This window comes from Doryrhamphus excisus, linkage group LG1 (assembly GCF_037039965.1).
Source record: "Doryrhamphus excisus strain RoL-2023G ecotype Guam linkage group LG1, RoL_Dexc_Guam_v1.1, whole genome shotgun sequence".
NCBI classification, from domain to species: domain Eukaryota; kingdom Metazoa; phylum Chordata; class Actinopteri; order Syngnathiformes; family Syngnathidae; genus Doryrhamphus; species Doryrhamphus excisus.
In genome coordinates this window covers 18,328,574-18,354,657 of record NC_136357.1, presented here as the reverse complement: position 1 = coordinate 18,354,657, position 26,084 = coordinate 18,328,574, and the positions used below count along the sequence as shown (strand labels likewise).

The 26,084-nt window shown below is 40.4% G+C and overlaps 1 protein-coding gene across 11 annotated transcripts in view; it reads left to right on the top strand.

The window, feature by feature from the left end:
* srpk2 (SRSF protein kinase 2) overlaps positions 1–26,084 on the top strand; it is a 51,356-nt gene that overhangs the window by 5,878 nt on the left and 19,394 nt on the right. The window contains exon 1 of one of the 11 annotated variants that reach the window (XM_078791705.1): positions 2,226–2,822. The exons of 9 other annotated variants lie outside the window; for them this stretch is intronic. In XM_078791705.1, the coding sequence (XP_078647831.1) occupies positions 2,785–2,822 (38 nt within the window). In that variant the 5' untranslated portion in view covers positions 2,226–2,784. Of the gene's footprint in view, positions 1–2,225; positions 2,823–25,376; positions 25,611–26,084 lie in introns of those variants that run through there. One more of the 11 variants, XM_078791704.1, reaches the window with a different exon arrangement.

Here is a 26,084-nt window from a genome sequence, read left to right as displayed (position 1 = left end):
CGCATGTACACAGGAGGGAATTCAAAAAGCAGCGTGACAACCGACAGCCACCAAATGATCTGGTTAGGCCTTTAAAGTGGAAATATTACATCCTATTATTTCTTCCACTGCCATCCACTATTAAGGGAGTCATTGGCTAACGAATAGCAGTTTGGAGAACACAATTATTATGACAAAGTTTTTTTCCCTTTTATATCAGCTGGTTCCACACAATTTAATGTGTTTATTATTATAGTACGGTCTTCAAATATATTTATATCTTTTAATGTTAGTCTTGAGGCATTTGAGTAGGTAGAACTTTTTGTACTATCATGTAATATTAAATCATGTATATTTTGGGAAATATTTTTTCAAATAATTACTGTATATAACATATATATAAAAACCAATATTATGTTTTATTACTACCTCTGTAATAAAATGGAGGTAATTTGCAGACTTTATTATAGGTAAAGTCCGCCTCCTCGTTATGCAAACGGTTTGCTCACTCAGCCCAGCAAGCTTTTGAAGTCAGAGTTGAACTAAAAAAGACCCCGAAATTCGAACCAACTGTGTAACCATGACAATGGAAAAGCAAAGCACCAAATAACCGGCGGCAAAAAGCTCCAAACCAGTTAGAGTGGAAAAGGGGCAAAAATGGCATCTTTTTATGTGTGAAAGCAAAGCACAAACATACAGTAGTTGCACAGGAACTAATGACTAAGCACATACATTTAGAGTAGTTACTGAGGAACGAGTCGTGGTTCGTGTTAGGTAAATTTGTTTCTCATTAACTACTGTAATTTTGTGTACCTTTATTGTTAAGTGTTTTTTTAATGTTTAATGTCACTTTGCAATTTGCTGCTGTTTTGTGATTGTAGTATAAAACTGTGATGAACTTGTTTTTCAAGCATGTGGTTAACTGTTAAGTGGGTGATAGATGAATTAATTGCTGGCCCACTTTGACGTGACGTGTCACATGTTTTTGTTAGTGCAGTATCCCTCATTCATCGCGTATAATCAGTTGAAGCCCCGACCGTGATACGTGAATTTCCGCAAAATAGGGTTCTTTATTTATAAATGTAATATTTTCCCCTGGATTTGCTGTCAGGTTGATAGACTCTGAAATGATGATGGTATTCTCTTTTAAGCCGTAAAATTCAGAGGTCCTGCGCCCTTGTCTTGGTATGGTCCATGTATTTGTAACGTTGTGTATCTCTACAGCTCTGATATAAACAAACGCTTTTGTCCTAAAATGGCCCGCAACCCACATAGAATTGCTGATTATGTGCAAATATTGGCAGATTTAATCTTGGGCGCTTGATCCAAGATGGCAGTGCAAGGAAACCGGATGTTATTTTGGGATGTTATTTTGGTCCGCGTGACCAAATTACATCACTTTTGCAGCCACACCCCTTCGTGCAGCGCCCACTTGGCCCAAATTTTCCGCACTGTGCACCTACCAAATTTAGTTTGTGTATCATGCCGTAGACGCCCTACACTGCCCCTATCGTCTGGGAAAATATTAGCTAACAGAGGGGACATGATGCATCCTCTGCCTGATCCCGCTCATCTTATTTCTGTATAGCACGTTAGGGCAGACGTTAACCGAGGTACCACGCATTAGTATCTTCACCTTTTTTATTCATCTTTATTTTAGATTTCGTGCTTAATTTTATTTTTCGAGTATGCTGTGGAGCAATAAAAACAACAAGCTTTGAGCCGCAAATGGCCCTGGCCCGCACTTTGGACACCCTTGATGTACTTTCCAGCTGTATCCTTAGAATACCCCTTGCAGCCTCCCCACTGTGCAATTCTCCATGCACACTCACGCAGCTACATATAGAGAAATCTATGCATCCGTGCACCCACACGCTAATATTGAGGTCAGACCGAGGGATCGAGACAGACCCCCCCCACACAAACACTCCATCATGGTGCGCCCTCTGGCGACTGATCACTCATGTAGAAGCAGAGCCATCTGCTCGGAGGAACTGCACTTATTGGAGCGGTTTCCCAAAAAAGGCAGGGATGGAAATGAGGTTTGGAGAAGAAGCTACGGAGGGAGGGAGGGAGGGAGGGAGGGGGGAGTGAGGCAGATCTGTGTAGCGTTGCCCTGAGATACAGGATGTCGTAATAAGGCAATTGGGAAGTGAGAGAGGTGGGGGAGGGACTAGGAAAGGAAGGGAGGGTAGGGGAGAGCGAGTACGCCAGAAGGAAAAATGCATTTATTTTCCTGTTGCTGTCACAAGGCGACACCCCTCTGCACGCGCACGCAGTGGAATGTTCCGCCAGGCTCTGGGCTCTGTTGTTGTGCAGAGCTGCAGAAGGCCTGAGAGAGGCAGCCACACACACTTGGACAGCCGAGCACGGCCACGCAGACACACACAAACACACACTTGGACCCGGACGGACCTTTTTGTCTCCTTTCCATCGCCTCAGGTGGCCCGGCCTTGGAGGACGGGGAAGGGAGGGCAGGAGGACTGGAGTGACCGAGGCAAGGTGAAGGAGGCGAAGGAAGGAAGGAAAGGAAGGGAGGAAGGTGGCAAAGGGCGCCTCTGACATTAAAAGTCTCGCCATCAGCTGGTTTTTGTCCTCCATCCTACTTGGAGAAAGAGGACATAGCCACACAGGAGAAGGAGGAGGAAGAAGAGGAGGAGGAGGAGGAGGGGGGAGACAGTAACCCTCTCCTCTCCTTTCACTCAGACACATCAGCAACATCCAAACACCGGGAGAGGATAAAAAAGGCGCCTCCTCTGTTCGATTTCGGTCCCTCGGCCAGCGAGCGGCTCACAGGTTCCGCTCATGTCAGTGAACTCGGAGAAATCCTCGTCCCCGGAAAGGTAACCTCCTCCACCTCCTGCTTCCTTGTGTGTCGCCAGCATGTCCTCCTTTCAGAGCGCCTCATGTTCGCTATATGCACCTTGCATGCTCCGGGCCGTCTTCTTCTTGTCTTCACGGATGGCCTGCTTGGGTTCTGCCATTGTCTGGGTCACAGCCAGAATCAAAAACAATGCAGTGGATGAGTGTTGCATGCTGCTGCTGAAATGGAGCATCCTTACACAACCGCTTTGTCTCACACACACACCATCCATTTTCTATATCCTACTTATCCACTTCAGGGTCATGGAGGGCTGGTGACGATCCCAAATCACCTGTCAGTCACACAACCGTCACGTAGACGTATTCAGACCTGGTCTTCAGTGAACACAACCTTCATGTTTGGACAATTGTGCGTCTTAAAACAGCCGTCCATTCATCTTGGGTTCATTTTGTTAGCACTGACGACAACTTTGAGGCTTCAGGCTAAGAGTGGATCATTGACCTTTTGATGTTTACAAGAACGTTAGCAGCTTTTAAGTAAAAGCTGTGTTTACCAAGCTATTTTTAGCTCACAACACTGTATTTGCTTCTTCCTTGGGAACGAAATTTACCTCAAGCACATAGCAGACACTGTTAATCGGAAACAGGCGATAATTGGAGAGAGAAATGTGAAAAGTCTTAGCAACTTGTGGAGATGAAGAACATGTAGCTGTCTTGACAACATATTGCATAACACAGCCACCATAGAACCAATGTTGGCCTAGCCAGGGTTAATGCTGGTGATGAGTTTACACCAAAAGTACATACAAAGGGTAGATAAAGTTGTTTATTGATTCACTCATCTGTACAAACTACTGTATGAGTTGCTGGCACTAACATACATACACCTTAGAGAAATGTAAGTATTGTATAGTTCAGTGATTTTCAACCACTGTGCCGCGGCACACTAGTGTACCTTGAGAAACCGTCAGGTGTGCCGTGAGGAATTATCCAATATCACTTTTTATAATTAACATTTATTAATCATCATTTGCAAATATTATGTCAATAGCCATTATGTCAATAGTATACATGGACCCAAATATTCCAATTGCATTTGGTTTATTTGCTCAAACGGAAAGAATTGAACAGGGATAGAATATTCCTTTAACCAATCCGATTGAGGTATCTTGTACCCGCTCAAACGGAAAGTTGTCAGGGTGCCTTCTTCTTCATGGTGTTTTTCTTCTTCTGTTGTTTATTGGCGGTTGGCAAGCAGCTTTCGTATGCATTAGCGCCATCTGTGGAACAGAATCTAAACCCTTCTATGCGCCATTCACAAGTGCAGTTTTATTAAAAAAGAAAATATATATCTATATAAAACATGTCCTGAGTTTAATTATAAAATATTAGCAAGATTGAATTTGATCTTTTCCTGTTTAAATTTATCCCGGGTGCGTTCTTTCAGCGCATGCTCAGATATGACGTAACACGCAGATCCAGACGTTCTTCACTTTTAAAAATGGAGGCCAGCAATCGGCACTGGACTAAGCAAAGTTTGTTTTTGATTCAAACTAAATTTCAAGACTGGACAGACGAAAAACTGGCAATACGGAGTTATTCCAACAAGTGAAAGAAAAACTCGGGGAAGTCGGTATCACGTGATGTTGATGTTTACGTTTTACTGGGCATGCCCTATTGACTATTCTGTTTGATTTTCACGGTGCATGTAGACAAGAGATTGGAATATTCCTTTCCATGGATACCATTGTTTCCCGAAAGGTCATTCGGAAAGAGAAAAGTGGTGATGTAAAAACGTGGCTACTGTGGAGTGTCTGTGGTGTAAAGACTGGCAGAGCAATGTAATATTGGTCCATGTGGCAACACCTACCTTGTTCCTCCCATAGACTTATTGATGCACGGGTGAGGTCGTGGTGACATTTTGGAACATTTTTGGTTAGTGGTGTGCCACAAGATTTTTACAATGTAAAAAACGTGCCGTGGCTCAAAAAAGGTTGAAAAACACCCGTATAGTTAACAGCCATCACCAAGTGGCAAATCCCAATATCAGCTACTATTGCAGTTTTTTGTTAAAGAGACACTTATTAAGTTGTTATTTATATATATTATTTTCGGAGCTAACGTCCTGGGTTCGAAGCACTAGTGAGCATCATTGGTATTCGTCAGGAAGGGCATCCGAAATATAAAGTGCTCAAGAAAAAATCAGTACACGGATCAGAAGATCCGCTTGTGTCAACTCCGGAATCAGGAAAAAGCCGAAAGAAACAAACCAAAATGTTTTCAGAGAAACCGGTGCAGGTTTCCATCCATTCATTTCCTGATGCCCACACAGGGAATCGAACCTGGGTCTCCTGGCTGTGTGGCCTGCACGCTAACCACTTTACATCGTGCAGCCAGTGCAAGTTTATTGAACTTAAGCATTGTTTTTACAGTCAAACCTTATATTATGGATGTGAAATGTGGTCCCATTTTCTTTTAAATGCTATTTGAGTGCCACAGTATTATAATATATATAATATAAAACAAGATATAATATTCTATTGAAACAACAGGCTGGTGTGCAGGCTTCCGTTCCATTTGATATTCATATAAGCTCGTCTGTTTGATGCAATTTGCTGTGAATAAAAATGGCGTCAACAGACCCCTAGTGTAGTCCATGCAATCCTCCATCCACTGCCACACATGGTCAGTCTCAACGGCGCAGGAGCTTACGCAGCAAGAGTGTCACTGTGCGTCAACGTTAGCAGCGCCCCTCAGCGCCGCGTATCCGCTGGACAATGAGGCTAGTTTGCATGTGTGGCGTGAAGCACTACGAGCTGCAGTCACAAGGCATTGTCAGCCGCACGCCAACAAAGCGGGTAATTGAACATTCTCAGCTGCTGGACTTCATAACAAAGACAGTAATGACGGAACATCTCACCAACGCACGGGCTGGCTTCATTCCCAAGATCAATGCCCTTGTTTTTTTTAAGTTGAAGCCATTTGTAGCACACTCATTGTTTTAAAATCAAACTTTTGGCATAAGTACTGCCCAAGTACATCACATGTTTACATCATCAAACCTGAGTAGGAAGAAGCAGAGCTTATTTAATCGCCCCTTTTTTCCATAGCTCACTTCCTGAGCGTAATATGTACCAGCAGTGACTCCTGAAGGCGTCGAACCTTGCAGTTGGAGTATTTACTCCACTCAGATGCAAGTGGAACACTGCCACACTCTTCCTTCTTCAAGCGTGCTAGCGATGAAAGATCTCGACTTGACGAGCGCCCCGGGCGGACGAGCAGACAGGATGACTCAGGTAGCCTCCGATGGCGTGCCAAGTACAATCAGGCGGATATGCCGCCGCAATCCAGCCAACCGCACGCCAGGCCCCTTCATATGCAGATATTCATGTTATCAATATAGGTAGATTGATTTACACTTTATTGCATAACCTCTAGAGCGGCACGGCGGACGAGTGGTTAGCACGCAGACCTCACAGCTAGGAGACCAGGGTTCAATTCCACCTTTCACCGTCGGCCATCTCTGTGGAGTTTGCATGTTCTCCCCGTGCATGTGTGGGTTTTCTCCGGGTACTCCGGTTTCCTCCCACATTCCAAAAACATGCTAGGTTAATTGGCCACTCCAAATTGTCCATAGGTATGAATGTGAGTGTGAATGGTTGTTTGACTATATGTGCCCTGTGATTGGCTGGCCACCAGTCCAGGGTGTACCCCGCCTCTCGCCTGAAGACAGCTGGGATAGGCTCCAGCACTCCCCGCGACCCTCGTGAGGAAAAGTGCAGAAAATGAATGAATGAATGTATAACCTCAAGAGCAGTGGTTCCCAAACTGGGGTACGCCAATTGCCACAGGGGGTACGTGAATAAAAATGAAAAACAGTTAGCACCTAACACTCAAAATCACTAGTGCGCCTGAACGCCTCAATGTGCGAGGAGACCGCAGCAGGAAGGATGTTTTTCTATAAGTAAATCTGAATGATTACTTTGTTGGTTCAGGTGGGGGAGGGGTGGTCTCCCAACCTGAAGTTTGCTAGTTTGATTCTCCATCCTCCCGTGACCATGTTAAAGTATCCTTGGGCAAGTTTTTTGTACTGCTGCGTCATCAGAAGGTGAATGTGGTAAAACGTTGGCTACATTGAAGTTAGAAAAAGCGCCGTACAAGTCAAAGTCCGAAGTCCATTCCTTCGTGCTGCATTCATGCGTGACGTGCGGAATGAGCCCAGTTTATCATTTCACTGATTGAATGAGGGGCGGCACGGCGGTCTAGTGGTTAGCGCGCAAACCTCACAGCTAGGAGACCAGGGTTCAATTCCAGGGTTCAATTCCACCCTCGGCATATTCCAAAAACATGCTAGGTTAATTGTCCAAATTGTCCATAGGTATGAATGTGAATGTGAATGGTTGTTTGTCTATATGTGCCCTGTGATTGGCTGGCCACCAGTCCAGGGTGTACCCCGCCTCTCACCCGAAGACAGCTGGGATAGGCTCCAGCAACCCCTTGTGAGGAAAAAGTGGCAGAAAATGAATGAATTAGTCCAGCTTTTCATCCTTTGCACATTAGTTTGGTCTTATAGGGATGTACAAAATGTGCAACTTTCCAAACTTTCCAGTACTGCCAATGTCTATATCGATTTAAAAAAGCCAATATTGAACATCTCTAATATTTAGAAGAGTTTCCTATGTTTCTTTCATCCCATACGTACATTTTCAGACAAACAGCAGCTTCAATGTCAATCAAATTGCAAGGAATTGTCAGAATACGTGTCACGGCATAATCAAGTCTCGTCTTTCCATCCCTACATTGTGTCGACTCGCAGTCGTCTGACCGTAATTAAGAGTTAAGCAGCGGCCCATTGTTGCACGGCCGGCATGGGCCAAGAGTACACTCATAGTCATGACGGCCGTCCAACGTATCGAATAACAACACAGCTCAGTGTTTGTCGGCTTCGCTCTGCACAGCTACTTCAGGGGCAGCTTAGCCGTGCCATGACTTCAAGGTGTTTGCATGAGCTTTTAACCTCTACAATACTATTACTAGTATGACCACGGGGAGTCCCAAAAGTATTCATATAGCTTTTACGGTTTTACGGCTTGGTTCACTTTAAACTGATGATATTCCAATAATAGTGTAGCTTACAGCCATCTATGACTGGATGTGCCTGTGCAAGCATTTCTAGTCCTGAACCGCAACTTGCAAAATGTGTCAAAACATGCCCCGCTGTTGTGTTGCCTGTGATATTATTTTTCTGATGAATAAACCACATGGTGGCGCTGTTATTAAACCCCCAAATCTGACCTGAAAATCTCTCACACAGCCCAATGCTGCGCTCCAAATTATCCGCGGTAACTTGAGCTAGTTTTGGCGAATCGCTGTGAAATTTGGTACACATTTGGTTTCCTCCGGTTTCCTCCCACATTCCAAAAACATGCTAGGTTAATTGGCCACTCCAAATTGTCCATAGGTATGAATGTGAGTGTGAATGGTTGTTTGTCTATATGTGCCCTGTGATTGGCTGGCCACCTCGCCCAAAGACAGCTGGGATAGGCTCCAGCACCCCCGCGATCCTTGTGAGGAAAAAGCGGTAGAAAATGAATGAATGAGTTTGAATATTGGCAACAAGTTGTCAATCATTCATAAACTGCAGAAGCATGTACAACAATCTATTTGTAAACAATGTAAACAATATTCAAATCTATTCAAGGAACCCTTCAAAGTAATGACAATCTCGGAAACTTGGCTGAATGTTGATGTTTGCCAAATACGAGGATGAAGAGTCTTGAACCAGTCATGTGTCTTATATCACTATTTACATCTGGTCGCATTGGTTTGTTTGTGGAACAAGGCTGGCTTCGTGACCCCAGTGGAGTGGAGACTTGCCACTTCTTAAAATTGGTATCGTCCCAGAAAAAAAACATATTGGTTGATGGCTAGTGTTAAGCACTCCTAATGGTGAAACGTTATTTCCGTTGTGTCTTTTTGCGGGTAATTCTCCCACCTACATCTCCGTCTGGCTGGAGACGCTTACAGGCAAATATTTGCAAACTGGTCTTGAGTTCTTCTGCTGGGATGTGCAGGACCATGTTTGCCAATGGTAAGGCTCAACCGATTGGATGATTTATGAGAGCTGAGGCAAATGGATGGAGTTGGATGTAAAAAAAAGAGAACAAGGCTTTTCAAAGCGATGATATGGATGGTAAAATCTGCAGAGGGATCACCTTTGAAGGTTCAGAGCAGCTAAAGCCTTTTTCACATCGCCCTGAAAGAGACCCATTCATCTTCATGTGTCGCTATTCTGTGTGGGCAAAGACGAACTGGCAATATTCCGGCTTTTGAGGTCCTATCAGAGTCATAACAAAGGCAGGGATGCCCCATGTGTGAGGTAGGGGTGTCACGATACGCTCGAATTATTGTTTTTGGTACCTAGCTTGGTTTTCAGGTCACGGTTTTGCCGAATGCATGTATGGTTGCACCCTCCGCCAGTATCCACTTGTCTGTGGCCGTGTTGTGTTGAAAGCAAGCAATTGTCTCTGTTTGCCCTTTTGCTATTTAAAAGATAAAAGAATTACAGATTTTTTTTCTCTTAACTGCATTCAGTATGACAAGCACAGGCGAAGAAATGCTGTCGGGACTATTAAGGCGCCAATGTTCCAGCATTTCTTAAGTATTTTTAGATATGGATAGATACCTTATTAATTTCCAAGAGAAAGATTCTTTCTCACAGGTCTTAGTAAATAAACAGGTAAGTGTTAGGCGTTCGAGGCGTTGGGCTAACCGCGTTGCCTTTGATCCACCCTGAATAATTGTGTATGCTTTGTCAACACATTTCAATCAGTGTGTTTTTAAAAGAGAGTGGCGTTCAGGTGAAAGGTGAAGAAAGGCGCTGAAAAGGGAGAAAAAGAAGGTAATGAAGTGAAGGATGGAGGGATCAAAGTACCGTATTTTCCACACTATAAGTCGCACTTAAAATCGCACTTAAAATCTGTAAAATTGTTGTTCTACTTGGGTAAGCGTTCCGCTTTATTGTGTGTAGACCATTTCCTGCTGACACAGTGAGGACGCTATGGGACTATGTTGACAATAATAAACCAATCAGAGAACTACACGGAATACGCACAGCACGTATCTTAACGTCCGCCACGCCTCCGGGTTGGTCCAACAACATGAATTGAGAGCTTGCTAGCATTCTAGGAGGGTTAACAAAAGACAAGGCGTTCAAAGTGACGTAGCACCCGGGGACCACAGATGACAGACTCTGACAATGATGAGAGGAAACCCGCCATGTTTCATGACAAAGTTGACACGGTAACGGTGGCGCTGCCTCAGACTGACGTTCTTCGGTGCTTCAACCGTATGTTTTAGCATGCGTCTTATTACACAGTGAACCTTATGGGGCGGAAAATACAGTCGATTTATACCTGAAAGATTTGAGTTGTTCCAACATGGTCTAAAATGTTCCAGGCCATCTCATCTTTCCTTTATTTGACACCGCTTGAAACACAAGTTGCGAGAGATCACACACTGCCTTCTTTAAACACCATGTGTCGTCTTTTGCCTTTGAGGATGAGGATGTTGTGTGACTTAATCCACGCCTTTAATTCTTTCCAAAAGGTTAGGCCAAAACTGAAACACATGAAAACCAAAGTTATTTTCCTCATTGGAAATAATACAATTATTTTGTCCTAGACACCCAAATACTTTTTATTGGGAATAATTCTCTTTATACATGCATAAAATAATAGCTGGAATGTACCTTTTTGCACAATTGGATCTTAATGAGGGTTTAAGTAGAGCTGCAAGAAGTGTCACAAAAAGCACTTTATTAATTTAGTAATTTAGTAATTTATTGAAAAACAACAATTAAACTGAACGAGGCGGATCAGCTGATCAAAAGTTTAAGACCAAAAAATTCCCAAAAAACTCTCCAAACCACAACAAAGACATTTCTCAGTGGGACTCAGTAATGAGGAGCTCCACCGTTCCTTTTAATCACTTCAAAAACTGGTCTGGGTATGCTTGATGCGAGTGTCTCCAGGAGGCTACTGGGAACATTTCTCCAAGTGGTGAAGATGGCTTCATCAACTGTCTGGAAGTGATGGCCATTTTTATAAACCTCCCTTGCCATCCATCCCCAAATATTCTCTATGGGATGGTCCAAAAGAGTCATGTTATTCTCCCTGAAGAAGGCATTGGTCAAGCCAGCATTGGGAACTGTTGAAGAACCCAACTGTTACCACACAGACCAGGGCCCTCAGTCATGAGGGATGTCCACTACAACATCTGCACGTAACCGTCCACCGTTTGACGAGCCTGCACCACCTGAAGCTCCAGTATTGCACTGAATGAAAAAGCACCCCAGATCATGATGCATTGATCAACATCTCAGGTGGGATCTCCTTGTCATGCCAGTAACGTTGGAAGCCATCTAGACCATCAAGGTTACATTTTTTCTCATTAGAGAATAAAACCTTTTCGCACCTTCCAATGTCCCGTGTTTGATGCTCCCTGGCAAAGTCTAAACAGGCAGTTTTGTGGAGTTGAAGGTGGTTTTTGAAACCCTTTTCCCACAGATGCCGTCTGATGGTTATTGTGTTGCAGTCGGCACCAGTAAGGGCCTTCATTTTGGTGGAGGACCACCCTGTATCTTGTCAGCAAAGGTGTCATTTTTTTGGTTCTACCACTTGACTTTTTTGTTTCGTAATTGTGGACTCCTATAGAGCAGCTACACACAATAACCCTCACAGAAACCTTTCTAGATCTTCCAGAATCTGCACCTATTGCAGCTATTCCTTGGATTTGTGACTCCCAAACAAATTCCTGACTACTCTGAACAACACTTTCTAGCCTCTGGGGCAGTACACCCGGGTACTCGTGGAGTGTGCCCAATGAGGTTCCAAGGTTCCATGTTCCATCGCAAGCTCATTCAACAAGATGTTTGGTCTTTTAAAGATAACGATTAAGACGGCAATGACAGCACAATTCTTGTGGGTCGAGATTTATGTGCACAAAATCTAAACTTCATGGCAGCACATGCGTATAAAACCAAACTATCTTTGTTATACTATTATTACTATGGAAGTATTCTATTTTTAACATGCAGTAAGAGAGAAACGTTACCAGAGAAGCGTTGTAATGTGTAGAGCGTGAAGCTACAACGGGGGTTGTGTGGCCGCCACCATCTTCTCTGGTCTGACCCACATTACTACAGACACACACATCATGCACAGACACAAACACACACACACACAGGCAGCACCCAGCCAAGCTGCAACACGACAACATCTAATGAAGCGTGGCGGGGTGCGAGCTAACAAACTAGCCTGCCTGCCCTGCTGCCTTTTGCTTCATGGCCTCGATTACGCCTCCCATTACAAACAACCCCCCCTCCATCCCCTCCGACTATCATCCTCTCATGTCGGCGGAGAAGCACATGAGTGGCTTCTATTCTTCTGCTGCCTCCTTTTTCAAAACCTTTTGTCCTCATTCAAGAAAGATGGGGCAATCTTCATGCATGACCTTCTTTTCTCTGTTGAGCCCTATTTAATTTAATTTAATTTAATTTAATTTAATTTAATTTAATTTAATTTAATTTAATTTAATTTAATTTAATTTATTTAATTTAATTTAATTTAATTTAATTTAATTTAATTTAATTTAATTTAATTTAAAACAATAAAGAACTACAGTAAAATAAATGTGTATGGGCAGAGCTCGCCACTGCAGAGCCACCACTTGACTCAATTAAAAATGAAGTGCTAGTTAATCAGTAATGGGAATCACTGAGTCAGACACTCAGTGACAGGGAACAAGACACCCTACCACGCGGTGCGCCATGTCTCCATAGCGATGCTCCTGATCTTTCACGGTGCAATGTAAGGGTCAAAGGTAGCATTAGGGTCACTGATTTGACGATTTGATGATGTTTGTTGTTCTAGTTGAAGATTACACAATACAAATGGGGTCTTTCCTATAAACCATGTAATTGTGTTTGGGACCAACACTTCTGGTTTCTCAACATCTAAAGCAGGGGTGCCCAAACTATGGTCTGGGGAGGCCATTTTCAGCCCACAGCTGTTTTTTAATGGACCGTGACACATGGAACTATAATTATTAGGGCTGTCAATCGATTAAAATATTGATTGTGAGTTATCACGTTTTCCACAATTAACTCCCAATTAATCACATTTAATCGCAGATAGAAATATTTTTTGTGAGAAATCTCTTCGTGGTAAATGGTTCGATGTGTGAATGTTTTATGTAAAAAGATATCGATTTCTGAACTGTCCATGAAGCTAACTTTACCAATCTAAATACGTTTTTCTTTCTCCATTTCCCATCAATATTTATTCCAGTTTGTGGCTACAGAGTACTTCAATCAAACTATGGTGTGGGTCAAGGGTCAAACAGGAGTAGCGCACATTAATCGCTTGTCAAAAAAATGGCTGCCATTAAAGGAAACTTCTGTTAACATGTCATTAAGGTGTTAACTTTGACAGCCCTAATGACGATATAATATAAATACAATTCAAAGTCAAATTACTATTTTATATAAAAAGAAAAAAAACGGTTTTCCGAGAATTAACTGAGGAAGAATAACATCATTATAGTAGCATAGAGTTGAAATAAAGAAAATAAATGAAATTAGTGTTAAAAAGTTGTAATATTGTGAAAAACTAACAAACAACTAATAAAGTTGTACTATTTGGAAAATTACTTTGGAGACAAAGTTATAATAATACAAAAATCAAATACTGTGGGAATAAAGACAAAATTATGAGAAGAAAATGTAGACAAAGAAAGTTGAAATAGTTGGAAAATAAAACCAAACAATCTGACAAGAATAAAGTCAAAATATCAAGATGAAAGAAGTTGTATTCTGACAAAAAAGAAGGTAACAAGTTGACAAAAATAAACCAAAAATTGCATTTTTAAAAGTTGTAATATTATGACAAACAAAGCTGGTTGGAGATAAAGACAAGCCCTATTATGAAAATAAAGTCATGATTATGTGATTCTAAATTATGAGAAGAAACTTTAAATATTTTGATATAACAAAGCTGAGATGCACTTTTTTCTTGAAGTGTCTTAGCATATCTACATGTAATGGCAATGGTTTTTACAATCAATGACTTTTGCAATCAGTAACTGATACATTTGTTCACTTCCTGCTTTCCATAATACAGTTTAATATTTTTTTTGTTTGTTTGCTTTTTTTTTGGTTCTTAAATAATGTACCTCGTACCGAAGTACAAGGTGATATGAGCATCCAATGCCATAATGCATAATGCATACAATCCATTCCATAGTTTGATTCCACATACTGAAATGCTATGGCTAGCATAACGTAGTCCTAGCATAGAAGTGTTTCAAATGTACTTCTTCCCTGAGATCATATTTCTCCTCTCTTGTAGAGAAGTATTGGATGACATTTTTAGCTAATTGCTTATTTTCAGCCTTATGCATTATTGTAGCTGTTTGAAGATGAACTATATCAGCAAGTTGAAGTATTTGTCATTTTAGAAATAAGGAGTTAGTATGTTCTCTGTAGGCGAACATACTTTGCTTTACATGTTGCTTTACAAAATATGAAAATGGCAAAGTTGCATCCATTTTTCAGTATATGGCGATTGCTCAGTCCGTGTCCAGTTTGAATGTCCTAGCCTGCTTTTGGTGGTTGGTGTATCGTAGATTTCTTCAATGGGGAACTATTTCATGTGTTGCCCATGTGAGAAGAGACAGGAGGTGGAGGGAGGGGATTGTGTTAGATGTTTACTGAGAGATAGGACGGCCTCTGGGAGAGATGGTGATGATGACGACAAAGGAAGAAGCGAGGGAAGAGATAGGATTCTGGCTGCGGGGTGATGTTAGGTCACCGGCGGCGGAATGTTAATCACGCCTGGATGTTTGTTGCGTAGTGCAGATGTATGTGAAAAGAAGCCATTTTACATACATATAGATGCGGCTGTACTTTTTATTTACACACACAGAACAGTACCAAGTCACAGCCTGCTGGAGACAACATTGTTCATGTTGTGTTTGAGAACACTGTTCCAACTGTTCTGAAACACATGTGCCTTTCACACAGCCTGCCAAGTGAAGTTGTGGTCTTCCAAAGCCACTTTCTTATTACCTCTGCCAGGGAACTTATGTTTTCATTGACATGGAGGAGGAGGCCATGGGGCTGTGAAGTAAAAGTGTTAGATGGGATGATTAGATGGGATACAGCTCCAGAACCCTCAAGGTACAAGTAAATCTGAGTGTCGGTGTCTGCCTTTAGCCTGGTTATCAGGCTAGCGCTAGAGAAGCGGAGCTCACGCCTTTTCAGCCTGCGAGCTACTTTTAAAATGACCAATTTCCAAAGATCTGCAGCAAAACAGCGCAGACCATCACACCACCACCACCATATTCTACTGTTGGTATGATGTTCTTTTTTTAAAATGCACAACACTTTTACGTCAAATGCAATAGGACACACAGGACCATGTAGTTTTGTTTTTTTAATTTTATTTGGGCAAATATATGAAACATTAAAGTGCATTTCTTACATCAATCAAAATATAACTTTCCATTATTTACATTTGTATTCAACTAGCTGATCCCAAGCCCAAAAGGAGTAGGCAGAAGCAAAAGCTTATAAATGCCTACCCCTTTTTACAAGATATAATCATGTTCATGACACAGTCTTGTTTTCCCCTGTTATTATTATTACATTGTAATATTATTATTGTTATTATCATTATTGTTATAATCTTTATCATTATTACCATTATTATTATTATTATCACCATTATTATAATTTTCATTAATATTACCATTTTCATCATTATAGTTGTAAAAATGTTGGGATTTTTAAAAAAATTATTTAATTTTACAGACTTCATTGCTTCTTGTAGAGTAGTTGCTAACATTTACTTCAAAACGGATTAATCTGATTACAATTTTTTATCATATGAAAGTCCTAGAGCAGGGGTCTCAAACACGCGGCCCGTGGGCCCTGCAGTTGCGCAATATGTTGTAAATAAAAAGAGTATAAATGTGACTATAGTCGTGTTTTGTCATGTCTACAGGGCTCTAATAATGCTTTGTTCATTTTAATCTGAAAAAAATAATTTGTCTACCCACCAACTATATGTGGTTTCTTAAGTTTTTATTATTTGCCATTTTATTATTATTATTATATTTATTTATTTATTACTGATTGATTGATTTTCTTTATTCTTGATTTGTTTATTTATTTTTCATCTTAGTTTGTGTAGAAAAATAAAAATTAAGATATTTGAGAACAGTGGAATGTTTTATCTGAGCTTTTATTGTATTATTTTTTTAATTTTTTTGTTTTTAATAAATGCATTTTTTTTTTTTTGGAAAACCTGATGCGGCCCAGTCTCACCCAGACCCGAGCTCCAGTGGCCCCCAGGGAAATTGAGTTTGAGACCCCTGTCCTAGAGTAACAGAAGAAGAAATTGTATAAGTGAAATGAGATAAAAATGATTAAAGGTCCGCACATGCAAACTCCACACAGAGATGCCCAAACGAGGAATCAAACCCAGGTCTTCCCAATCTGTGTGGCCAACATGCTAAATAGTGAAATGAAGTAAAATACAAAGATACCACTTTCAGAAGACCCATTCAGTCATGTTCTGACATGTAGTATTATACACTGGTCAGTAGGTGTCAGTAATGTTACAACACTGATGACTGCAGGAAGTACTGTACAGAATCCATAAGTAAGGGGGGGTGGGAGTACTATAGCAGTGTTATTTCATGCCTAGAGGGCTCTCATAATGTAAAAAAAAATATCTAGAAGGTTTTGTATGCTCTAAATACCAAAATATTCAATTTATAAATAAGGAACTCTACTTGGGAAATTCACTTATCAATTAACCACGATAAACGAGGCATTACATTTTGGAACTAACATCAAAGCGTTTCATTTGGGTTGTGTTTTTGTGCGGAAGGAGCTTTGCAATTAACCTGTAGGTGTTGAATTTGTGATCTGTATGTGACGTTTGTGTGCATGTACAGTATTTGATTGCACATACTGTATCAGATACAGAGGCATTCGGGAGGATCGCTAGCATGTGGGTGTCACCGCATCATGTGACCCGGGGAGGAACCCAAAGTCTCAACACTGTGGGCTTAGAGGAAGACTGTGTTGTTCTTGCATGTGTCCATCTTTCTGTCTTGGCTTATGGAAAATAAGTTTAATTGTGCGGCCTTGAAGAAATGGAGTCTGGCCTTCTGGGCGCTGCGACTGCGTTACAGAGCCTTCGGAAAAAGGTAGATTTGAATGCATACTTGCCAGACGGTATATATGAATGAACCGACAAATCATGTCAACATTGGCAGCTGCATTAGTGACGTACATGTAGTGACTTGCAATGTTGTGTGGTGTAATGTAGGCCAATTGGACATGGTTCTTATTAAAGGGGCTCAATTATGCTTTTTCCGCCTTTCTGACCTATAAATGTAGTTAGAATGTTGTATTCTCGTGTTAAACTATGCCAAAGCTTCAGATAATGAGGTTTGCACATTTGGAAGTGAGACCTGAAAGAAGTTACTCAACACTTGGTTTCAGAGGGTGTGGCAAAACTGTTCTTTTGTGATGTCACAGAGGAGCGACCATCCTTATGGGCTTATGGCTTGAGGCGCGATACACTCTCTGCCCTTACCCAAGCTCTGCTCAGAAACAAGCTCAGGCAGAAGTTATTATAGTTGATTCCCAGCAAGAAAAAATATGAACATGAATGTGAAATATCCGCCAAACTGTTGCTGAAGTCAGAAGAAGCACACTTTCGCTAAGAAAGGTGCATTCATGTTGGACACTCTGTGCGTCCACAGAGGTGGAGAGAACAGTCCTCAGTGTCTGGAACATGGTAGTCCCGCAAAAAACATGTAATGACCACATTTCCACTACTGATGTTGTGCCAAACTTGTCTGCAGTTAGTAAACCCGGTGCCCTCACGTACGGCTTCTGAGCTCCGCGGCACCAGCGGTGCCTCTGACAAAGTGTGTCCGACAATTAGTGCTCCCCCTCGGTCACGTGAGGTTGGACGTAGCAGCCCCATGTCCGGTACCGGCTTCTTTCTTATGAGCTCCACCACACCAGCAGTGTGTACTCCAGCCTTTATTCATTTATTATCAACTCCTGTACCCACCATAGTAGAAAGTGTTGTTCGGAGTAGTCAGGAAGTTGTTTGGGAGTCACAAATGCAAGGAATAGCTGCAATAGGTGCAGATTCTGGAAGATCTAGAAAGGTTTCTGTGAGGGTTATTGTGTGTAGCTGCTCTATAGGAGTCCACAACTCAACACAAAGGGCCGAAAAATGAGCGTAGTGGGTCCCCTTTAAGTGAATTGTGTTAACCTAATTAAAATCAAAGTGGTCCTTGCTTCCTCGTTTTGCTGGTTCCACAGGCGACACGGTGCACTGACATTTATGTTTGTTTTTGCATTGAAAATATGCATGTCTGACATGCTCGCTGGGAGTGGGCGTGGGTGGTGTCGTTGGAATGCATGAATACACAATGCCAGTGAATGGCTGCACTTTGCAGACCACAAAGTAACATATATGCGGTGGATCCCCCATCTGCTTTATGTGTGGAGGCTGTTCCCACAATGCTTGGTTAATAGTTTTATGCAAAAAAAAAATACACATACGGTGAAGGGAATCGAGCAACAGCACAGTACAGTGTGTTTTAGACAGTTGGATTATTATTTTTTTTAATAGTAAGGACAAATATAGTTAGCTTGACTGGACAGATTTCCTATTGTGCCTCTCAATGGTGGTCTTAATGCTTACACTTAATGCTTACACAGGGGTCTCAAACACGTGGCCCGCGGGCCAAATGTGGCCCGCAGGACACTGGTTTGAGGCCCCCGCCTTGATATGAAAGTTTAATGTTAGTGCGGCCAGCGCAAGTTTGATATGGATGCTGTATGGTATCATGTACCCAGAAAAAATTATTACGTTTGATTAATGTTCATGTTAAAGGTTAAATAACTGTTAATAGTTATCCTCCCTATCCGTGTGGAAGTGGTAAGTTTTTGGCTATTATACCGTTTAGGTCGCTAGCTCTCTAGTTTGCGAGTTAGCATGTGTCTCAAGACCCTGCAGTTGCGCAATATGTTGTAAATAAAAAGAGTATAAAACTGACTATAGTCGTGTTTTGTCATGTCTACAGGGCTCTAATAATGCTTTGTTCATTTTAATCTGAAAAAAATAATTTGTCTACCCACCAATGTGGTTTCTTAAGTTTTTATTATTTGCTGTTTTATTATTATTATTATATTTATTTATTACTGATTGATTGATTTTCTTTATTCTTGATTTGTTTATTTTTCATCTTATTTTGTGTAGAAAAATAAAAAGTAAGATATTTGAGAACAGTAGAATGTTTTATCTGAGCTTTTATTGTAGAAAATTGGAACCAAAGCGAAGTTTTTTAAATTTTTTTGTTTTTAATAAATGTGTTTTTTTTTTTTGGAAAACCTGATGTGGTCCAGTCTCACCCAGACCCAAGCTCCAGTGGCCCCCAAGTAAATTGAGTTTGAGACCCCTGGCTTAGACTGTATTTGTATTTTAGTTAATTAGCTAATTTCATGCATAACAATCCATAATATGGCCAAAAAATACCTATAATTTGCTTGGTCGTCCATAGTCATGCGATGTTCAAACCATAACGCAGCAACGTTATGAAATCAGTCTGAGTCTGATTTGACTGTCAATCTCGCTGTTGAATCACATAAAAATATCATGTGATCAAGATGGTATCGTTCTGCCTACTTGGGGCGTGCCCTGGCTGCTGCTGAGAATGCATTTGTCTTGATTTTTGTTATCGACAGCCTATTTTGATGGAAAAACAACCTAATTTGTGCAAATAAACAGTTGAAAATGATGTATATTTCACGAGAAGACCTATATACGTATGAAACATTTAATTACCGTATTAGTTGTCTCCGCACAACTCTAACTATGAAAATCCTGAGTCGAAGATAGCACTACACAGTATAGAATCATGCATTAGTTTGATTTTCCTTTGTTGTTTTTACTTCCTGTTTCCTGACCAGGAACCATCACAATATGTCTTTAAATATGTCTTCTGAATGTCTTATATTTGTATTTTATATAATGTAGCCAGGCTGCATGGTGGGCAAGTGGATAGCGCGCTGGTCACACAGCTAGGAGACCCTCGGCCATCTCTGTGTGGAGTTTGCATGTTCTCCCCGTGCATGCGTGGGTTTTCTCCGGGTACTCCGGTTTCCTCCCACATTCCAAAAACATGCTAGGTTAATTGGCCACTCCAAATTGTCCATAGGTATGAATGTGAGTGTGAATGGTTGTTTGTCTATATGTGCCCTGTGATTGGCTGGCCACCAGTCCAGGGTGTACCCCGCCTCTCGTCCAAAGACAGCTGGGATAGGCTCCAGCACCCCCTGCCACCCTCGTGAGGATAAGCGGTAGAAAATGAATGAATAGTGTAGCCATTTTTATGTAAAAAATGCTTCATATAGGCCACAAATAGAAGTTTTTGTCAAAATTTTGGTCTAATCACAGGTCTTGTTAATTCTTGTTCTCAATCACTCCACACTCTTTATTGTTCTCTGGTTCTACCATATCTTACTTATTGTGTGGAAATATGGGCTAATAACTATAAAAGCAATCTTCACTCGCTAAATGTACTGCAAAAAAGGTCAGTAAGGATAATTCATAATGCCGCCTTCAGAGAACATACTAACTCCTTATTTCTAAAATGACAAATACTTCAACTTGCTGATATAGTTCATCTTCAAACAGCTAAAATAATGCATAAGGCTAAAAATAAGAAATTAGCTAAAAATGTCATCCAATACTTCTCTACAAGAGAGGAGAAATATGATCTCAGGGAAGAAGTACATTTGAAACACTTCTATGCTAGGACTACGTTATGCTAGCCATAGCATTTCAGTATGTGGAATCAAACTATGGAATGGATTGAGTAAAGAAATCAAACAATGCACAACGATGAGCCAATTCAAGAAACAATACAAGCAGTTGATGTTTGCTAAATACAAGGATGAAGAGTCTTGAACCAGTCATGATGTGCTATATATATCACTATATTGACACTTTGTACTTTGGTACGAGGTGCATTATTAAAAAAAAAAAACCCTTAAACTGTGTTATGGAAAGCAGGAAGTGAACAAATGTAACAGTTACCCATTATGGCATTGGATAAGCATATCACCTTGTACTTTGGTACGTGACTAAAAATTTAAAAATTTAAAAATTTAATTTTAAATTTTTAAATTTTTAAATTTTTAAATTTTTAAATTTTTAAATTTTTAAATTTTTAAATTTAAAAATTTTAATTTTTTTAAAATAATATAGTTAATTTATTTTTTTATTTTTTAAATTTTTAAATGTACAAATTTAAAAATTTAAAAATGTAAAAATTTAAAAATGTAAAAATTTAAAAATGTAAAAATTTAAAAATTTAAAAATTTAAAAATTTAAAAATTTAAAAATTTAAAAATTTAAAAATTTAAAAATTTAAAAATTTAAAAATTTAAAAATTTAAAAATTTAAAAATTTAAAAATTTAAAAATTTTTAAATTTTAAAATTTTAAAAATTTAAAAATTTTAAAAATTTAAAAATTAGAAAATTAAATTAACTATATTAGGGAAGCAGGAATTGAACAAATGTAACAGTTAGTGGTTGTAAAAGTACCAGATGGAGGGGTAGGATTTAATAAGCTTTGCTTCTTCCTACTCCTTTTGGACATGTGGAACTGGGAACTGATTATGGGATGCACTCAATTGTAATCTGATGCATGTTCAAATGAAATAAAACCATTACCATTACATTACCATTACCATAAATATATTTTTGAAAAACCGTGTTATAGTGAAGGCGAGAATGGCGAGAGATTACTGAATAATAGACTGAGTGGATGATGGACTGCAGAGTTAATTGGAGTATTTACAACTGAAGAACAAATTTGATCAGTTCAGCCTTGGCAGAGGTCTGACGTCGCTGCCGGAGTTAAAATTGCTTATTTTGCTGACTCTTGTTTTCTTCCCATGCAAATTTATTTCCACGCTCGCTGGTTTTATAATCCAATCTGTCCAGTAAGGAATGTGTGTCTGACTTTAACAGTATTTTTGCATGTGTACAGTTTTTTTCAAGTTTGCATCGGTGAACTCCCGCACCACATTTTAATGGCAGTTTTTGAGACCCACCGCAGAGTTAAAAGTTGTGTGTGGCGTTGCATCCATGGGATGCCCGCAGGGGGGAATTTCAGCCTGAGTTTGTCAATTGGGGCTCGTATGGATCGGTGAGGGGAACAGAGCACATCCTGTTTTGTTTTATTTATAGCGTCAATAGCACACAACTCACTCCTCATTGTGGAGATTGGGCTTGTTTGCTCTCATGGTGGCCAAAGCCTAAGGTGTAGTCAGCGGGAAGCCTGTCAGTGGCGACGTAGTGTATTATTACCAACGGAAAGAGAAAAATTGAATTGTATCTGATCCAACATGTCTTCAATAGGTAGTCAATAGGTAGTGTGACGCACACCTCCGAAAAGATCTAACCTATAAACTGTAAAGGCTGTGATTGGTCAGCTTGGAGTACATTATTTCCTGTGTGCACTCAAGCGTTGCGGTCCTCGCACGTCACACGTTCAACCCAGACCCAAGAGAACAAACTGAAATGTTGGTACAATAACACCAAGCTTTTACAAAAAATATTAAAAGGGCTCATAAAATCCAATTATCTAACGGTGAACATATACATGCACAGTAATTTGCAGTGATCCCTCACTTTTCGCTGTTAAATTGGTTCCAGACCTGACAGTGATAAATGAATTTCTGTGATACAGTGCATCCGGAAAGTATTCACAGCGCTTCACTTTTTCTACATTTTGTCATGTTACAGCCTCATTCCAAACTGAATTAAATTAATCTCTTACCTCAAAATTCTACACAAAATACTCCATTATGACAATGTGAAAAAGGTTTTTTTTTTACTTTTTTTGAATTTATTAAAAATAGAAAACAAAAAAATCACAAACACCAAGCATGAAGTCAAAAGAACTGTCAGGGAGGTGACCAAGGCCCCGATGGTCACTCTGTCAGAGCTCCAGCGTTCCTCTGTGGAGAGAGGAGAGCCTTCCAGAAGGACAACCATCTCTGCAGCAATCCACCAATCAGGCCTGTATGGTAGAGTGGCCAGACGAAAGCCATCAGACCAGAGAATTTTGTTTCTCATGGTCTGAGAGTAAATTCCAGATGGGCTGCCATGTTCCTTTTACTAAGGAGAGGCTTTCTTTCCCAGATTTGTGCCTCAAGACAATCCTGTCTCGCAGGTCTACCGACAGTTCTTTTGACTTCATGCTTGGTGTTTGTGCTCTGACATGCACAGTCAACTGTGGGACCTTATATAGACAGTTATTATATTTCCAAATCATGTCCAATCAACTGAATTTACTGCAGGTGGACTCCAATTAAGCTGTAGAAAGATCTCAAGGATGATCAGAGGAAAAAAGATGCACCTGAGCTCAATTTTGAGCTTCATGGCAAAGGCTGTGAATACTTATGTAAATGTGTTTTTTTTGTTTTCTATTTTTAATAAATTCAAAAAAAGTCAAAAAAAAATATTTTTCACATTGTCATAATGGAGTATTTTGTGTAGAATTTTGAGGTAAGAGATTAATTTAATACAATTTGGAATGAGGCTGTAACATGACAAAATGTAGAAAAAGTGAAGCGCTGTGAATACTTTCCGGATGCACTGTATATGAATCAATGTAAATGTTTCATGATTTTTAGCATAGAAATCTTGTTTAAAACCTTCTAAATACTTTTCAAAAAAACGTTAGGAGCCCTTTAGACATGATACAACACCACATAATCACCATAATTCATATAACCAAATTGAATATCAATGTACTGTATTACAATGGAAACTATGACAGAAATAAGGAAGACTGTAGAAAAGGCAGTACATTTAGAAGCCATTGTGGAATTTACAGGAGTTTGGAATTGTGGATTTTTATCACTCACTCACAACATGGTTTTTCCTGTGGAACAAGAACAAGGGAAGCACATGTGAGAGACACAACATATGGGTGGATGCTGTGTGAAGCTGAGCCAATCAGTGCCAAGGATACTGAACAATAACTTCTGTGCTGTAAACTAAGTTCAGCTACATTTTCTTTTTGCATGAATATGCTTTATTTAGACCAGGGGTCTCAAACTCAATTTACCTGGGGGCCACTGGAGCTAGGGTCTGGGCAAGGCTGGGTCGCATCAGGTTTTCAAAAAAAAAAACACATTAATTAAAAACAGAAAAATATACAAACCTTTTCAGTGCATTGGTTCCGATTTTCTACAATAAAAGCTCTGATAAAACATTCCACTGTTCTCAAATATCTTAATTTTTATTTTTCTGCACAAAAAAGATGAAAAATAAATAAACAAATCAAGAATTAAGAAAATCAACCAATTAGTAATAAATAAATAAATAAATATAATAATAATAAAATGGCAAATAATAAAAACTTAAGAAACCACATATAGTTTGTGGGTAGACAAATTATTTTTTTCAGATTAAAATGAACAAAGCATTATTAGAGCCCTGTAGACATGACAAAACACGACTATAGTCACATTTATACTCTTTTTATTTACAACATATTGCGCAACTGCAGGGTCTTGAGACACATGCTAACTCGCAAACTAGAGAGCTAGCGACCTAAACGGTAGCCTTCAAGTTATTTCCTTTAAACTTAAATAGCCAAAAACTTACCACTTCCACACGGATAGGGAGCATAACTATTAACAGTTATTTAACCTTTAACATGAACATTAATCAAACGTAATCATTATTTCTGGGTACATGATACCATACAGCATCCATATCAAACTTGCACTAACATTAAACTTTCATATCAAGGCGGGGGCCTCAAAATAGTGTCCTGCGGGCCACATTTGGCCCGCGGGTCGCGTGTTTGAGACCCCTGATTTAGACCATGAATACATAACATTTGCTTTAATATGCATACATTTTACTATTAGGCCGTAATCAACTGCAAGACATCATGATTTCATTCATATAAAACAAACGTGATACAGCGAGGGAGTGATACTTGAAGCGTGATTTTGTAATGCAGTGGTTCTCTATTATTTTCTGTGTGGGACAGAAATATTATCGTGTCCAACCCCCCTCCCTCCACCCTGAACTACTATTGAGAAACTGTTGTGTTCTATTTGTTTCAGACTGAATTTGAAACTGAAACCAGCTAAATGCAACAATATGGAGAGCAATGAAGCAATATGTTGAGTTTCTTAAATTAAGCTGTATTTTAGATGGTGTTTCATGTTTCGACTGAAGTGTGGGTGACAGTAGAAACATCATCTAACAGATATAAAGTATTCTGAATATCAAAACATCAACAATTGGCATTGAGCATTGGAGCCTTTGTGCGGCTATATGGGATAAGCAGCGGTTCCGCTGGGGCATTTCATGCAGTGACGTCACGGCGCATCCTGAAAATAGTAGCGAGGTCTCAGGTTTGGGCTCAGACAGTCGCTCCGGAGGAAAGCAGGCAGTGACTCAGCTGTGCTGCCGACACGGGCCAGGATGGAATGAAAGCCGCGCAAATCAATCGGAGACCTCTGAACGGGTTCAAGCTGAAGGAGGCCGACGGTCTTAATCCTACGCCTTGGAGGTGCCTTCAGCGCGGAGGACGATGCTGTTGTTGCTAAGGGGATGGAAAAGCTTGGTTACCACGGTGACAACCGGTTAAGGGATGACTCATCAAGTTTGAACCGGTGAGCGGTCAACTGTATCATGGCGGCTCGGCACGGGTCGGTTTTGTAAATCCTGTACGTGGTTATTACTGGAGCGCATCCAGGACCTGTGATGTGTGCCCCCCCCCATGGGTTGTGTTCAATGTACTTAAGAATATATGATGTCTTAAGATGTTTTTATGTGAAAGCCATATTCATTTATTTTCTACCGCTTTTCCTCATGAGGGTCGCACCTGGACTGACACCCTGGACTGGTGGCCAGCCAATCACAGGCACATATAGACAAACAACCATTCACACTCACATTCATACCTATGGACAATTTGGAGTGGCTAATTATCCTAGCATGTTTTTGGAATGTGGGAGGAAACCGCACAGGGAGAACATGCAAACTCCACACAGAGGTGGCAGAGGGTGGAATTGAACCCTGGTCTCCTAGCTGTGAGGTCTGCGTGCTAACCACTCGAACACCGTGCAGCCCATGAAAGCCATATA